This window comes from Rhinoraja longicauda, chromosome 2 (assembly GCF_053455715.1).
Source record: "Rhinoraja longicauda isolate Sanriku21f chromosome 2, sRhiLon1.1, whole genome shotgun sequence".
In the NCBI taxonomy this organism is placed as follows: Eukaryota; Metazoa; Chordata; class Chondrichthyes; order Rajiformes; family Arhynchobatidae; genus Rhinoraja; species Rhinoraja longicauda.
This window is the reverse complement of record NC_135954.1, coordinates 3,141,066-3,156,871: the sequence shown is the minus strand read 5'-3', so window position 1 is coordinate 3,156,871 and position 15,806 is coordinate 3,141,066. Positions and strand designations below refer to the sequence as shown.

General features: G+C 49.1%; 1 protein-coding gene across 6 annotated transcripts in view; it reads right to left on the bottom strand.

Moving 5' to 3' along the window:
• The window catches only part of dnajc13 (dnaJ homolog subfamily C member 13), a 187,899-nt gene that overhangs the window by 69,791 nt on the left and 102,302 nt on the right, over positions 1-15,806 (bottom strand). For all 6 annotated transcript variants that reach the window (XM_078413988.1, XM_078413962.1, XM_078413998.1 and 3 more), the window contains 5 exons: positions 14,871-14,972; positions 12,820-12,924; positions 6,146-6,348; positions 5,004-5,088; positions 1,167-1,321 (listed from right to left, as the gene is read on the bottom strand). In XM_078413988.1, coding sequence (XP_078270114.1) covers positions 1,167-1,321; positions 5,004-5,088; positions 6,146-6,348; positions 12,820-12,924; positions 14,871-14,972 — 650 coding nt within the window. The remainder of the gene's footprint in view (positions 1-1,166; positions 1,322-5,003; positions 5,089-6,145; positions 6,349-12,819; positions 12,925-14,870; positions 14,973-15,806) is intronic.

The following is a 15,806-nucleotide window of genomic DNA, read 5'->3' as shown; positions in this document are numbered from 1 at the left end:
AAGCTTTCAGCTCTGGTCGTCGCCGGTGTGAACTGTATCTCTCTCTCCCTGTGTCTAACTCCTCCCGTCTGACCCGCTGAGTTACTCCAGCACTCTGTGAAATGGCACCTATCCATGTTCTCCACAGATGCTGCCTGACCCGCTGAGTTACTCCAGCACTCTGTGAAACGTCACCTATCCATGTTCTCCACAGATGCTGCCTGACCCACTGAGTTACTCCAGCAAGTTGTGTTTATCTTTGGCATAAACCGGTATTTGCAGTTCCCTGTCTTTTACATTATGATTCCACCCATGTTAAGTTTAGTTTTGAGATACAGCGCGGAAACAGGCCCTTCGGCCCACCGAGTCCGCACCGACCAGCGATCCCCGCACATTAACACTATCCTGCAAACATTTGGGGCAATTTACATTTATCCCAAGCCAAATTAACCTACAAACCTGTACGTCTTTGGAGTGTGGGAGGAAACCGAAGATCTCGGAGAAAAAAACACACGCAGGTCACGGGGAGAACGTACAAACTCCGTACAGACAGCACCCGTAGTCGGGATGGAACCCGGGTTTTTGGCGCTGTGAGGCAGCAACTCTACTGCTGCGCCACCGTGCCGCCCATTTGTTGTCTCCTACTGAACTGTATGCAAAGGGTTTCTCAGCAGGTCATGCAGCATCTCTGGAGAGAAGGAATGGGCGACGTTTCAGGTCGAGACCCTGTTTCAGACTGATGTCAGGGGAGGAGGTGGGACAAAGATAGGATGTAGTCGGAGACAAGAAGACAGGTGGGAGCACTGGGAAGGGGGAGGGGATAGAGAGGGAAAGCAGGGACTATCTGAAGTTGGAGAAGTCAATGTTGATACTGCTGGGGTGTAAATTACCCATGCGAAATATGAGGGATCACAAAATGCTGGAGTGGCTCAGCGGGACAGGCAGCATCTCTGGAGAGAAGGAATGGGTGACATTTCATGTCGAGACCCTTCTTCAGACTGAAACATTAGAAAGCGAAATATGAGGTAACCCTAATGCATTTTGTGTCTACCTTCGATTTAAACCCTCATCTTTCCCATGCAAAGGGACTTCACTGTATCTAGGGACATGCGGCAATGAAGTGCCATTAAACACTGGTCCTCCTGCGGCCTTCCTGTGTGTGTGCGCGTGGACACTGGAGCTCTTACCTTGCGATCGGCAGCACATTGGAGCCCGTGTACATCATGATGAAGAAGAAGACTCCAGTGAGGTAGAAGCGAGGCAACTGTGGGTTGTCCTGCATCACGTAGTGCAGCAGGATGGCAACCTTCTCAACCAGAATGGGGTCAAACGTCACCAAGAGCTGAAAACAAAAGGGGATGGCACATTGAGACCAACAGGCAACACACAATAGGTGCAGGAGGAGGATATTCGGCCTTTAGAGCCAGCGCCACCATTCAATGTGATCATGGCTGATCATTCTCAATCAGTACCCCGTTCCTGCCTTCTCCCCATACCCCCTGACTCTGCTATCCTTAAGAGCTCTATCTAGTTCCCTCTTGATCAGACTGAAGAAGGGTCTTGACCCGAATCGTCGCCCATTCCTCCTCTTCAGACTGAAGTAAGGTCTCGACCCAAAATGTAACCCACTCCTTCTCTCTGCAGAGACGCTGCCTGACCCGCTGAGTTAACCCGGCATTTTGTGCCTGTCTTAAACTAAAGCTGGATTGGATCACCCGCCAAGGATCCAGGAACCCTCACGGAGAGGGAAGCCACAGAGAGGTGGTTCGGGGGAGGCAGCAGCGGACACTGGACAAAGGCCCCGGTGAGAGGAACCGGTGGGGGTCTTACCTTCTGTCCCCTCAAGGTCATCTGCAGAAAGCGCCCCCCTCCCCACCCGCCCCCCTCCCCACCCGCTCCCCCCCCTCCCCACCCGCCCCCCCCCCCCCCCCCCAAGGGGTTGAGAGATTTTTTTAGATTTTAGATTTAGAGATACAGCGCGGAAACAGGCCCTTCGGCCCACCGGGTCCGCGCCGCCCAGCGATCCCCGCACACTAACACTATCCTACACCCACTAGGGACAATTTTTACATTTGCCCAGCCAATTAACCTACAAACCTGCACGTCTTTGGAGTGTGGGAGGAAACCGAAGATCTCGGAGAAAACCCACGCAGGTCACGGGGAGAACGTACAAACTCCGTACAGACAGCGCCCGTAGTCAGGATCGAACCTGAGTCTCCGGCGCTGCATTCGCTGTAAGGCAGCAACTCTACCGCTGCGCCATCGTGCCGATCCCCTTGCTCCCCACACAGATATTAAAGCCCAGAGATGGCGAGCAAGGAGAGGGATGACGGTTCGTGGGATGACCGGAATGGAAGCGATGGCTGCCGCGGGCCTCTGTGGACAATCACAGCTGGGACTGGGAAATGCCGTCAAAATTAGTCCTCTTGCAAATGGACTCATTGAGCTGTTCCGTACATTCTGTACGAATCGGGGAATTGGGCTCATATAAACAGAGAACAGTGAAGAGTGTTTTAATTATTCTTTAAATAGAAACGTAGAAACATGGACAATAGGTGCAGGAGGAGGCCATTTGGCCCTTCGAGCCAGCACCGCGATTCATTGTGATCATCCACAATCAGTAACCCGTGCCTCCCTTCTCCCCATATCCCTTGATTCCGCTAACCCCTAGAGTTCTATCTAACTCTCTTTTAAATTCATCCAGTGAATTGGCCTCCACTGCCCTCTGTGGCAGAGAATTCCACAAATTCACAACTCTCTGGGTGAAAATGTTTTTTCTCACCTCAGTTTTAAATGGCCTCCCCTTTATTCTTAGACTGTGGCCCCTGGTTCTGGACTCCCCCAACATCGGGAACATTTTTCCTGCATGATACGATTCGTGCAACGAGACCTGGGTGTCCTGGTGCATCAGTCACTGAAAGTAAGCGTGCAGGTACAGCAGGCAGTGAAGGAGGCTAATGGCATGTTGGCCTTCATAACGAGAGGAGTTCAGTAGAGGAGCAAGGAGGTCTTTCTGCAGCTGTACAGGGGGCCCTGGTGAGACCGCACCTGGAGTACTGTGTGCAGTTTTGGTCTCCAAATTTGAGGAAGGATATTCGTGCTATTGAGGGCGTGTAGCGTAGGTTTACTAGGTTAATTCCCAGGATGGCAGGACTGACATAAGATGAAAGAATGGATCGACTTGGCTTGTATACACTGGAATTTAGGATGACAGGATCATATAAAATCAGAAACATATAAAATTCTTAAGGGAATTAAGGGATAGGCTAGATGCAGGAACAATATTCCAGATGTTGGGGGAGTTCAGAACCAGGGGTCAGTTTAAGAATAAGGGGTAGGCCATTTAGGACTAAGATGAGGAAAAACCTTTTCACCCAGAGAGTTGTGAATCTGTGGAATTCTCTGCCACAGAAGGCAGTGGAGGCCAATTCACTGGATGTTTTCAAGAGTTAGATTTAGCTCTAAGGGCTAACGGAATCAAGGGATATGGGGAGAAAGCAGAAACGGGGTACTGATTTTGGTTGATCAGCTATGATCACATTGAATGGCAATGCTGGCTCGAAGGGCTGAATGGCCTCCTCCTGCACCTATTTTCTATGTTTCCATGATTGAACTTTATTTATCCCAGGAGGGAAATAGATCTGCCAACAGACATAAAACACAAGATACGTGAAACATGAAATTAAAATGACGAGTGGAAAGGATTGGGGGATGTGCAAAGATTGGGGGGGGGGGGGGGAGGAATGGGAGTCAGTCTCAGTCTCGGTCTACCCCACGACAGAAGGGGGAGGAGTTGTACAGTTTGATAGCCACAGGGAAGAAGGATCTCCTGTGGCGTTCTGTGCTGCATCTTGGTGGGACGAGTCTGTTGCTGAAGGTGCTCCTCAGGTTGACCAGTGTGTCACGGAGGGGGGGAGCTGTATTGTCCAGGATGCTCCGCAGTTTGAGGACCACAGCCCGTGAATCCAACTCCACCCCCAGGACGGAGCCGGCCTTCCTGATGGGTTTGTTGATGCTGTTGGCGTCCGCGGCCTTCGCCCTGCTATTGAGGGCGTGCAGCGGAGGTTTACTAGGTTAATTCCCGGAATGACGGGACTGTCATATGTTGAAAGACTAGAGCGACTATCATATCATATCATATCATATCATATATATACAGCCGGAAAGAGGCCTTTTCGGCCCACCAAGTCCGTGCCGCCCAGCGATCCCCGTACATTAACACTATCCTACACCCACTGGGGACAATTTTTACATTTACCCAGCCAATTAACCTACATACCTGTACGTCTTTGGAGTGTGGGAGGAAACCGAAGATCTCGGAGAAAACCCACGCAGGTCACGGGGAGAACGTACAAACTCCATACAGACAGCACCCGTAGTCAGGATCGAACCTGAGTCTCCGGCGCTGCATTCGCTGTAAAGCAGCAACTCTACCGCTGCGCTACCGTGACGCTTGTATACACTGGAAGACTAGGCTTGTATACACTGGAATTTAGAAGGATGAGAGGAGATCTTATCGAAACGTATAAGATTATTAAGGGGTTGGACACATTAGAGGCAGGAAACATGTTCCCAATGTTGGGGGAGTCCAGAACAAGGGGCCACAGTTTAAGAATAGGGGTAGGCCATTTAGAATTGAGATGAGGAAAAACTTTTTCAGTCAGAGAGTTATGAATCTGTGGAATTCTGTGCCTCAGAAGGCAGTGGAGGCCAATTCTCTGAATGCATTCAAGAGAGAGCTAGATAGAGCTCTTAAGGATAGCGGAGTTAGGGGGTATGGGGGGAAGGCAGGAACGGGGTACTGATTGAGAATGATCAGCCATGATCACATTGAATGGCAGTGCTGGCTCGAAGGGCCGAATGGCCTCCTCCTGCACCTATTGTCTATTGGCAGTGAAGACGATGGCACTGGGATCGTCTAGCTGAGCTGCATGTGATAGATGTATTTCACTGGACCCTGGCACAAGTGATAATAAAGACACCATTGAACTGGCAATGGGATTGAAGACCAGAGTGCAACGTACCTGAACGATGTGAGACAGGCAGGTATTATCCGTGAGAAGCCTCTTTATCCTGGGCAGGGGTCTAATAATAGCATTATCTTGATCCCTTGAAGGCAAGAAGTTCAGAAACGTCAATGACAATCTTATTTTATGCAGGGCATGCACTGGTCGACAGTTGTTACCTTAAAACAAGATAAACTTCAGAGAAATAAAATGGAGAGAAAGTGCTGGAGTAACTCAGCAGGTCAGGCAGCATCTGTGGAGAACATGGATAGGTGACATTTCACAGAGTGCTGGAGTAACTCAGCAGGTCAGGCAGCATCTGTGGAGAACATGGATAGGTGACGTTTGACAGAGTGCTGGAGTAACTCAGCGGGTCAGGCAGCATCTCTGGAGAACATGGATAGGTGACGTTTCACAGAGTGCTGGAGTAACTCAGCGGGTCAGGCAGCATCTCGGGAGGGAAGAAATGGGTGACGTTTCAGGTCGAGACCCTTCTTTAGACTCTAGGTAGAGTTCGGGGTTGGGGGCCAGTGTACGCCTGAAACAGGGGATTGTTCGACAAAGAGGCAGGCACAGCTGAGGCCCATGTGAGTGCCCACAGCTACGCCTTGGATTTGGAGGAAGTGGGGGAGAAGTGCACGGTGGCCCAGCGGTAGAGTTGCTGCCTTACAGCGAATGCAGCGCCGGAGACCCGGGTTCCATCCTGACTACGGGCGCCGTCTGTACGGAGTTTGTACGCTCTCCCCGTGACCAGCGTGGGTTTTCTCTGAGATCTTCGGTTTCCTCCCACACTCCCAAAGACGTACAGGTTTGTAGGTTAATTGACTGGGTAAATGTAAAAATTGTCCCTAGTGTGTGTAGGATAGTGTTAATGTGCGGGGATCGCTGGGCGGCGCGGACCCGGTGGGCCGAAGGGCCTGTTTCCGCGCTGTATCTCTAAAAAGTTGTTGAGGGTAAGGACCAGCTCTGCTAGGCGGAGGAGAGTATTGGTAGTGAGTATTGGTAGTCTGAAGAAGGGTGTCGACCCCTGAAACGTCACCCATTCCTTCCCTCTCTCTCTCTCTCTCTCTCTGGGTGCTGCCTGACCGGCAGAGTTACTCCGGCGTTTTGTGCCTGCCTCCTGTTTTGATGCTGTTTTGCGCGATCATAGAGGTACGTACCTGCTGGGGGAGTACTCGCACATGGTGATCAGCATGTTGAGAATCAACGTGGCCAGGTCGGTCTCGTTGAGCACAGGCTGCCCATTGGCCAGGAGACACCACTTCAGCTGTGGGATGTTCTGCAGAGTCCGCCAGCCATCCATCCCCTGAGCCCAGCAACGCGTCTTGGGCGTCAGCACCCCGTCCTTCCAAAACTCTTTCATCTGGAGCAGAGACGGTAACGAACAACAGTCAAGGGCAGAAATCGGGCCATGAGGTCCCGATCTGTGCGCTCTGGAGAGCATGGATCGGTGAGGTTTCAGCTCGACTCAATCTGAAGGTTTGCGAACCGAAACATTATCTGTCCATGAATAGTGTAAGAAAATAACTGCAGATGCTGGTACAAATCGAAGGTATTTATTCACAAAATGCTGAAGTAACTCAGCGGGTCAGGCAGCATCTCGGGAGAGAAGGAATGGGTGAGGTTTCGGGTCGAGACCCTGTCCATGAATAGGGTCATTTACACTTTAACATCGAGGAGCTCGCAGTCTCGGGTTGAGACCGAGGTCGGGAAGCTCCAAAAGCCGCACGATGTTCGACAAGCCTTGACTCGGGGTAGATCGCCCGGCGGGGGGAGCTGAGATCCCCCCCGACGCAGGAGCTTGATCGCCCCAACGAGGAAGGCCCACCGATGAGCTATGGGAGTCAAGATCGTCCCGTCAACGGAAGGTTCGAGACCTCCGACCGCTGGAGGACAAAGAAGGGAAGAGACTGAACTTTTTTCCGCCTTCCATCACAGTGAGGAATGTGGAGGAGTCACTGTGGTGGATGTTCATGTTCACATGTATCTTGTGTGTGTCCTGTGGCTTTTTATTGTTGTGACTGTACGGCAAATGAAGTCCCTCGTATGTTGCAAAACATACTTGGCTAATAAAGTATGGTTGTGATTATGGCTATGAGACCCAATGTGGAAACAGGCCCTTCGGCCCACCAAGCAGGCACTGACCAGCGATCACCGCTTACACAAGCACTACCCTGCACACTAGAGACCCGGGTTCCATCCCGACTACGGGCGCTGTCTGTACGGAGTTTGTACGTTCTCCCCGTGGGCTTTCCCCAGGATTTCCGGTTTCCTCCCAAGCTCCAGGTTTTAAAGGCTGATTGGCTTGGTAAAATTGTAAACTGTCCCTGGAGCGTGAGATAGTGGTAGCGCGCGGGGATCGCTGGTCGGCGCGGTCTCGGTGGGCCGAAGGGCCTTCTTCCGCGCTGTGTCTCTAAACTAAACTAAACGAAATTAATCCACACTGGAGAACGTGGCTGGGTGATGTTTCTGGTCAAGTCTGAAGAAGGGTTCCGACCCGACACAATATCTGTCCATGGACAGGTGACTTTGACTTTACTTTTTATATACAGCGCGGAAACAGGCCCTTCGGTACAGCGAGACCGCGCCGACCAGCGATCCACGCTGTCTAGCGCTGTCCAACACACGAGGGACAAGTTTACAATTTACAGAAGCAAACAGATCCACTTTAAAAATGATCTCCTTTGTAGATCAGGCTCCCCGTTACACAATTCACAAATGGTGAAAGCATGGGCGGTCACGGTGGCGCAGCGGTAGAGTTGCTGCCTTACAGCGAATGCAGCGCCAGAAAAAAACGGGTTCCATCCTGACTACGGGCGCCGTCTGTACGGAGTTTGTACGTTCTCCCCGTGACCTGCGTGGGTTTTCTCCGAGATCTTCAATTTCCTCCCACACTCCAAAGACGTACAGGTGTGTAGGTTAAAGAACGGTCTCGACCCGAAACGTCATCCATTCCTTCTCTCCCGAGATGCTGCCTGACCTGCTGAGTTACTCCAGCATTTTGAGAATAAACCAGGTGTGTAGGTTAATTGGCTTGGGTTTGTATGCTAGGTATAAATGTAAATTGTCCCTAGTGTGTGTAGATTTTTAGATTTAGAGATACAGCGCAGAAACAGGCCCTTCGGCCCATCGGGTCCGCGCCGCCCAGCGATCCCCGCACACTAACACTATCCTACACACACTAGGGACAATTTTTACATTTGCCCAGCCAATTAACCTACATACCTGTACGTCTTTGGAGTGTGGGTGGAAACCGAAGATCTCGGAGAAAACCCACGCAGGTCACGGGGAGAACGTACAAAAACTCCGTACAGACGGCGCCCGTAGTCAGGATGCAACCTGAGTCTCCGGCGCTGCATTCCCTGTAAGGAAGCAACTCTACCGCTGCGCCACCGTGCCGCCCACTTAGATAGTGGATAGTGTTAGTGTGCGGGGATCGCTGGTCTGCGCGAACGGTGGGCCGATGGGCCTGTTTCAGCGCTGTATCTCTAAACTAAAAACCACCCTTAGTCCCTTGACATTGAGCCCTAGTTTTATACTGTGGAAACAGACCCTTTGGCCCAGAGTCCACTCTGCCCATCGATCACCTGTACACTAGTTCTATGCTACACACTGGAGGTATTTTTTACAGAAGCCAATTAACCGGCAAACCCCCACTTCTTTGGAATGTGGAAAGAAACCGGGGCACCCAGAGGAAACCCACTCGGTCACGGGGAGAACGTGCAAACTCCGTACAGACAGCGCCCGTGGCCAGGATGGAACCCGGGTCTCCGGTGTTGTTAGGCAGCAACTGAGCCAGTTGCCCATACAATGATGACAGAGCATGCCACGTGCAATAACGCACTCCCTATCCAAGGATCCTCACCTTGGAGCGCAGGTGGGTGAGGGGGGATCTCAGAGGTGTACAAAATCATGAGAGGAATAGATCAGGTAGACGCACTGAGTCTCTTGTTCACAGTCGGGGAATCACAAACCACAGAACATAGGTTTACGGTGTTTAGATTTTTAGATTTAGAGATACAGCGCGGAAACAGGCCCTTCGGCCCACCGGGTCCGCGCCGCCCAGCGATCCCCGCACACTAACACTATCCTACACACACTAGGGACAATTTTTACATTTGCCAAGCCAATTAACCTGCATACCTGTACGTCTTTGGATTGCGGGAGGAAACCGAAGATCTCGGAGAAAACCCACGCAGGTCACGGGGAGAACGTACAAACTCCGTACAGACGGCGCCCATTGTCAGGGTCGAACCCGAGTCTCCGGTGCTGCATTCGCTGTAAGGCAGCAACTCTACCGCTGTGCCACCGTGCCACCGTTTAGTTTAGTTTAGACATACTGGTGCAGGGAGCAGGGTTTCAAGTTTCTGGATCATTGGGACCTCTTCTGGGGGAAGTATGACCTGTACAAAAAGGACGGGTTGCATCTGAACCTGAGGGGAACCAATATCCTGGCGGGGAGATTTGCTAAGGTAATTGCGGAGACTTTAAACTAGTACGGTTGGGGGGAGGGACTCAAACACAGATAGCTAATAGGCAGTGTGTGAGGCAGGAGGCAGAAAAGGGAAACACTCAGACCCAATATGTAGGAGAGAAAGAAGGGAAAAGAAATAAACTGAGAATAAGAAATGATGGGTCCCTTAAATGTGTATATTTTAATGCTAGGAGCATTGTAAGAAAGGTGGATGAGCTTAGAGCCTGGATTGACATCTGGAAGTATGATGTTGTGGCGATCAGTGAAACATGGTTGCAGGAGGGTTGCGATTGGCAATTAAATATTCCAGGATTTCATTGTTTCAGATGTGATAGAATCGGAGGGGCAAGAGGTGGGGGTGTTGCATTGCTTGTCAGGGAGGATATCACAGCAGTGCTTTGGCAGGACAGACTAGAAGGCTCGATTAGGGAGGCTGTTTGGGTGGAACTCAGAAATGAGAAAGGTTTAGCAACACTTATAGGGGTGTATTATAGACCGCCAAATAGGGAACGAGAATTGGAAGAGCAAATATGTAAGGAGATAGCAGATATTAGTAGTAAGCACAGAGTAGTGATTGTGGGTGATTTCAATTTTCCGTATATAGACTGGGAATCACATTCTGTTAAAGGGCTGGATGGTTTGGAGTTTGTAAAATGTGTGCAGGATAGTTTTTTGCAGCAATACGTAGAGGTGTCTACCAGAGAAGGGGCAGTGTTGGACCTCCTGTTAGGAAATGAGATGGGTCAGGTGACGGAGGTATGTGTTGAGGAGCACTTTGGGTCTAGTGATCACAATGCCATTAGTTTCAATATCATTATGGAGAAGGTCAAATCTGGACCAAGGGTTGAGATTTTGTATTGGAGAAAGGCTAATTTTGAGGAGATGAGAAAGGATTTAAAAGGAGTGAAATGGAAATTTTTGTTTTATGAAAAGGATATAATAGAGAAATGGAGGATATTTAAAGGTGAAATTTTGAGAGTACAGAGTCTTTATGTCCCTGTTCGGTGGAAAGGAAAGAATAATAATTTGAAAGAGCCGTGGTTTTCCAGGGAAATTGGACACTTGGTTCGGAAAAAGAGGGAGATATACAATAAATATAAGCGGCAGGGAGTAAATGAGGTTCTTGAGGAATATAAAGAATGTAAAAGGAATCTTAAGAAGGAAATTAGAAAAGCGAAAAAAAGATATGAGGCTGCTTTGGCAAGTAATGTAAAAGTAAACCCCAAGGGGTTCTACAGATATGTCAATAGCAAAAGGATAGTGAGGGATAAAATTGGTCCATTAGAGAGTCAGAGTGGACAGCTATGTGCTGAGCCGGAAGAAATGGGGGAGATATTAAACAATTTCTTTTCTTCGGTATTCACCGAGGAGAAGGATATTGAATTATGTGAGGTAAGCGAAACAAGTAGAGTAGTGATGGAAATTATGAGGATTAAAGAAGAGGAGGTACGGACACTTTTGAAAAATATAAAAGTGGATAAGTCTCCAGGTCCTGATAGGATATTCCCTAGGACATTGAGGGAAGTTAGTGCAGAAATAGCAGGGGCTATGACGGAAATATTTCAAACGTCATTAGAAACAGGGATGGTGCCGGAAGATTGGCGCATTGCACATGTTGTGCCTTTGTTTAAAAAAGGTTCTAAAAGTAAACCTAGCAATTATAGACCTGTTAGTTTGACGTCTGTGGTGGGAAAATTAATGGAAACGATACTTAGGGACAATATATATAATTATTTGGATAAACAAGGCCTGATTAGAAACAGTCAACATGGATTTGTGCCTGGAAGGTCATGTTTGACTAATCTTCTTGAATTTTTTGAAGAGGTTACCAGGGAAATTGATAAGGGCAAGGCTGTGGATGTTGTCTATATGGACTTCAGTAAGGCATTTGACAAGGTTCCACATGGAAGGTTGATTAAGAAGGTTAAATCGTTGGGTATTAATAGTGAGGTTGCAAGATGGATTCAACAATGGCTGAATGGGAGATACCAGAGGGTAATGGTTGACAATTGTATGTCAGGTTGGAGGCCAGTGTCCAGTGGAGTACCCCAAGGATCTGTGTTGGGTCCACTGTTGTTTGTCATTTACATTAATGATCTGGATGATGGTGTGGCAAATTGGATTAGTAAATATGCAGATGATACTAAGATAGGTGGTGTAGTTAATAATGAAGTAGAGTTTCAAAGTCTACAGAGAGACTTGGGCCTTTTGGAAGGGTGGGCTGAAAGATGACAGATGGAGTTTAATGCTGATAAGTGTGAGGTGCTGCATTTTGGTAGGACAAATCAAAATAGGACGTACAGGGTAAATGGTAGGGTATTGAGGAATGCAGTGGGATCTGGGAATAACTGTGCATTGTTCCCTGAAGGTGGAATCTCATGTGGATAGGGTGGTGAAGAAGGCGTTTGGTATGCTTGCCTTTATAAATCAGAGCATCGAGTATAGAAGTTGGGATGTAATGTTAAAATTGTACAGGGCATTGGTGAGGCCGAATCTGGAGTATGGTGTGCAGTTCTGGTCGCCAAATTATAGGAAGGATGTCGACAAAATGGAGAGGGTACAGAGGAGATTTACTAGAATGTTGCCTGGGTTTCAGCACTTAGGCTACAGAGAGAGGTTGAACAGGTTGGGTCTTTATTCTTTGGAGCGTAGAAGGTTGAGGGGGGACTTGATAGAGGTTTTTTAAATTTTGAGAGGGACGGACAGAGTTGACGTGGGTAGGCTTTTCCCTTTGAGAGTGGGGAAGATTCTAACAAGGGGACATAGCTTCAGAATTGAGGGACAAAAGTTTAGGGGTAACATGAGGGGTAACTTCTTTACTCAGAGGGTGGTGGCTGTATGGAATGGGCTTCCGGTGGAAGTGGTGGAGGCTGGCTCGATTTTATTATTTAAGAGTAAATTGGATAGGTATATGGATAAGAGGGGATTAGAGGGTTATGGTCTGAGAGCAGGTAGATGAGACTAGGTCAGAGAGAGTGGTCGGCGTGGACTGGTAGGGCCGGACAGGCCTGTTTCCATGCTGTAGTTGTTATATGTTATATGTTATACAGTGCAGAAACGGGGCCCTTCGGCCCAGCGGGTCGGCGCTGACCAGCGATCCCCGCACACTAACACCACCCTACACACACTAGGGACAATGTTTACATTTACCAAGCCAATGAACCTGGATAAGTACATGGATAGTGCAGGTTTAGAGGGATGTGGGGCAAACGCTGGCAGGTAGGACCAGTGCAGATGGGGCATGTTGGGCAGTGTGAGCAAGTTGAGCCGGAGGGCCTGTTTCCACGCTGTATCACTCTGTGAGTCCAAGTGGTCCAGGTTTGGTAAAGTTTTGCAGCGCTTGGCTGCAATGAAACTCACCTCTTCAAAGCTGTAGGGCCCAAGCCTCTCCTTATCTGCATTGCCAAAGTACCACTCCTTCTCACTCTCCCTCTTCATGTCAGGCGCTGCTTCAATAACATTGCTCTGGGAATTAAACAAGACCACCGTCATTTCTCAATGATCAAGGCAACTCAACAGCAACTGCGTCCTTCGCTCGGGCAGCTTACACCCCAGCGGTATGAGTACGCGAACACCTCCGCTCAGTCCGTCTCAACCAACCTGATCTCCCGGTGGCTCAGCACTTCAACTGCCCCTCCCACTCCCAGTCTGACCTTTCTGTCCTGGGCCTCCTCCATTGTCAGAGTGAGGTCCAGTGCAAATTGGAGGAACAGCACCTCATATTTTGCTTGGGTAGTTTACACCCCAGTGGTATGAACATTGACTTCTCTAACTTCAGATAGTCCCTGCTTTCCCTCTCTCTCTATCCCCTCCCCCTTCCCAGTTCTCTCACTAGTCTTCCTGTCTCCGACTACATTCTATCCTTGACCCGCCCCCTCCCCTGACATCAGTCTGAAGAAGGGTCTCACCCATTCCTTCTCTCCAGAGATGCTGCCTGACCCGCTGAGTTACTCCAGCACTCTGTGAAACATCACCTATCCATGTTCTCCACAGATGCTGCCTGACCCGCTGAGTTACTCCAGCACTCTGTGAAACGTCACCTATCCATGTTCTCCACAGATGCTGCCTGACCCGCTGAGTTACTCCAGCACTCTGTGTCTGTCTAGATTCACTGTCCTCCTGATTAATTTTACTGATTGTAAGCCTCGTCGTCACCTTCCCCTCAGCCAACAATGATCCATTCCACATTTCCTTGATCAGCATCTGCTTTGATCTGTCCTTTTCACACCTCACCCTTTGAATCCTATCCTATTCGCATCTTACATGCTCTTTGTACCTATCCATACCTCGAGTTTCCCTCTCCCCTGAATCTCAGACTAAAGAAGGGTCTCAACACGAAACGTCACCCATTCCTTCCCTCCAGAGATGCTGCCTGTCTGTCCTGCTCTATACTCCAAAGGTACAGAGTGTGTAAACGCACACCTCCAGATTCAGGGACAGTTTCTTCCCAGCTGTTATCAGGCAACTGAACCATCCTACCACAACCAGAGAGCAGTGCTGAACTACTATCTACCTCATTGGTGACCCTCGGACTATCCTTGATCGGACTTTGCTGGCTTTACCTTGTACTAAACGTTATTCCCTTATCATGTATCTGTGCACTGTGGACGGCTCGATTGTAATCATGTGTAGACTTTCTGCTGACTGGTTAGCAAAAGCTTTTCACTGTACCTCGGTACACGTGATAAGAAATTAAACTGAACTTAAGCAGCATTAACTGTCCATCTTCAGTGTAAACCAGCATCTGTAGTCCCATAGAAAACATAGCAAATAGGTGCAGGAGGAGGCCCATCGAGCCAGCACCGCCATTCATTGTGATCATGGCTGATCATCCACAATCAGTAACCTGTGCCTGCCTTCTCCCCATATCCCTGGATTCCACTAGCCCCCAGAGCTCTATCTAGCTCTCTCTTAAATCCATCCAGCGAATTGGCCTCCACTGCCCTCTGAGGCAGAGAATTCCACGGATTCACAACTCTCTGACTGAAAAACCTTTTACTCATCTCCGTTCTAAATGGCCTACCCCTTATTCTTAAACTGTGGCCCCTGGTTCTGGATTACCCCAACATTGGGAACATGTTTCCTGCCTCTAACGTGCCCAACCCCTTAATAATCTTATACGTTTCGATAAGATCCCCTCTCATCCTTCTAAATTCCAGTGTATACAAGCCTAGTCGCTCCAGTCTTTCAACATACGACAGTCCCGCCATTCCGGGAATTAACCTAGTAAACCCACGCTGCACGCCCTCAATAGCAAGAATATGAGCAAGAATAAAAGAGTCCTTTTATAATTTTACACGTCTCTTTAAGATCCCCTCTCATCCTTCTAAACTCCAGTGAATACAAGCCCAGTCTGTCCAGTCTTGCCTGGTGTGTCCCTTGCTGTGAGGTAAGTGTGGGGAGGTTCTGACCTGCAGAGGGACGGTCGCTCTGCTCGTGTGCAGGTGAGCCAGGGTCAGCAGGTCCACAAGGATTCTCACCCCAGTCGAATCCATGATCTCCTTGACATTTTTCTGCAACAAAACGACGGTTCAACAGCCTTTAATTGTCATTTGTACCGAAAGCAGTCAATTAGTCAAGAGTGTTGTATTATCATGTGTCCCAGTTAGAACAATGACATTCCTACTTCCAGCAGCACAACACAATATGTAAACATAGTACACTGTAAATAATAATAATAATAATAATAGTCTATTGTAGTTCAGAGGTTACTTGAGGATGAGTGGTGTTTAATAGCCTGACGGCTGTGGGGAAGAAGCTGTTGCTGAGCCTGGGCGTTACAGTGCTCAATAGACAATAGACAATAGATGCAGGAGGAGGCCATTTAGCCCTTCGAGCCTGTACGCACCGCCATTCAATGTGATCATGGCTGATCATTCTCAATCAGTATCCCGTTCCTGCCTTCTCCCCATACCCCCTGACTCCGCTATCCTTAAGAGCTCTGTCCAGCTCTCTCTTGAATGCATGAGAATTGGCCTCCACTGCCTTCTGAGACAGAGAATTCCACAGATTCACAACTCTCTGACTGAAAAAGTTTTTCCTCATCTCAGTTCTAAATGGCCAACCCCTTATTCTTAAACTGTGGCCCCTTGTTCTGGACTCCCCCAACATTGGGAACATGTTTCCTGCCTCTAACGTGTCCAACCCCCTAATAATCTTATACGTTTCGATAAGATCCCCTCTCATCCTTCAGGCTCCTGTTCTTCCCGATGGTAGGAATGACATGAGTGTGTGGCCAGGGTGGTGTGGGTCTCTGATGATGCTGCCTGCCTTTGTGAGGCAGCGACTCCGGTAAATCCTTTCGATGGTGGGGAGGTCAGAGCTGGTGATGGTCTGGGCAGTGTTCA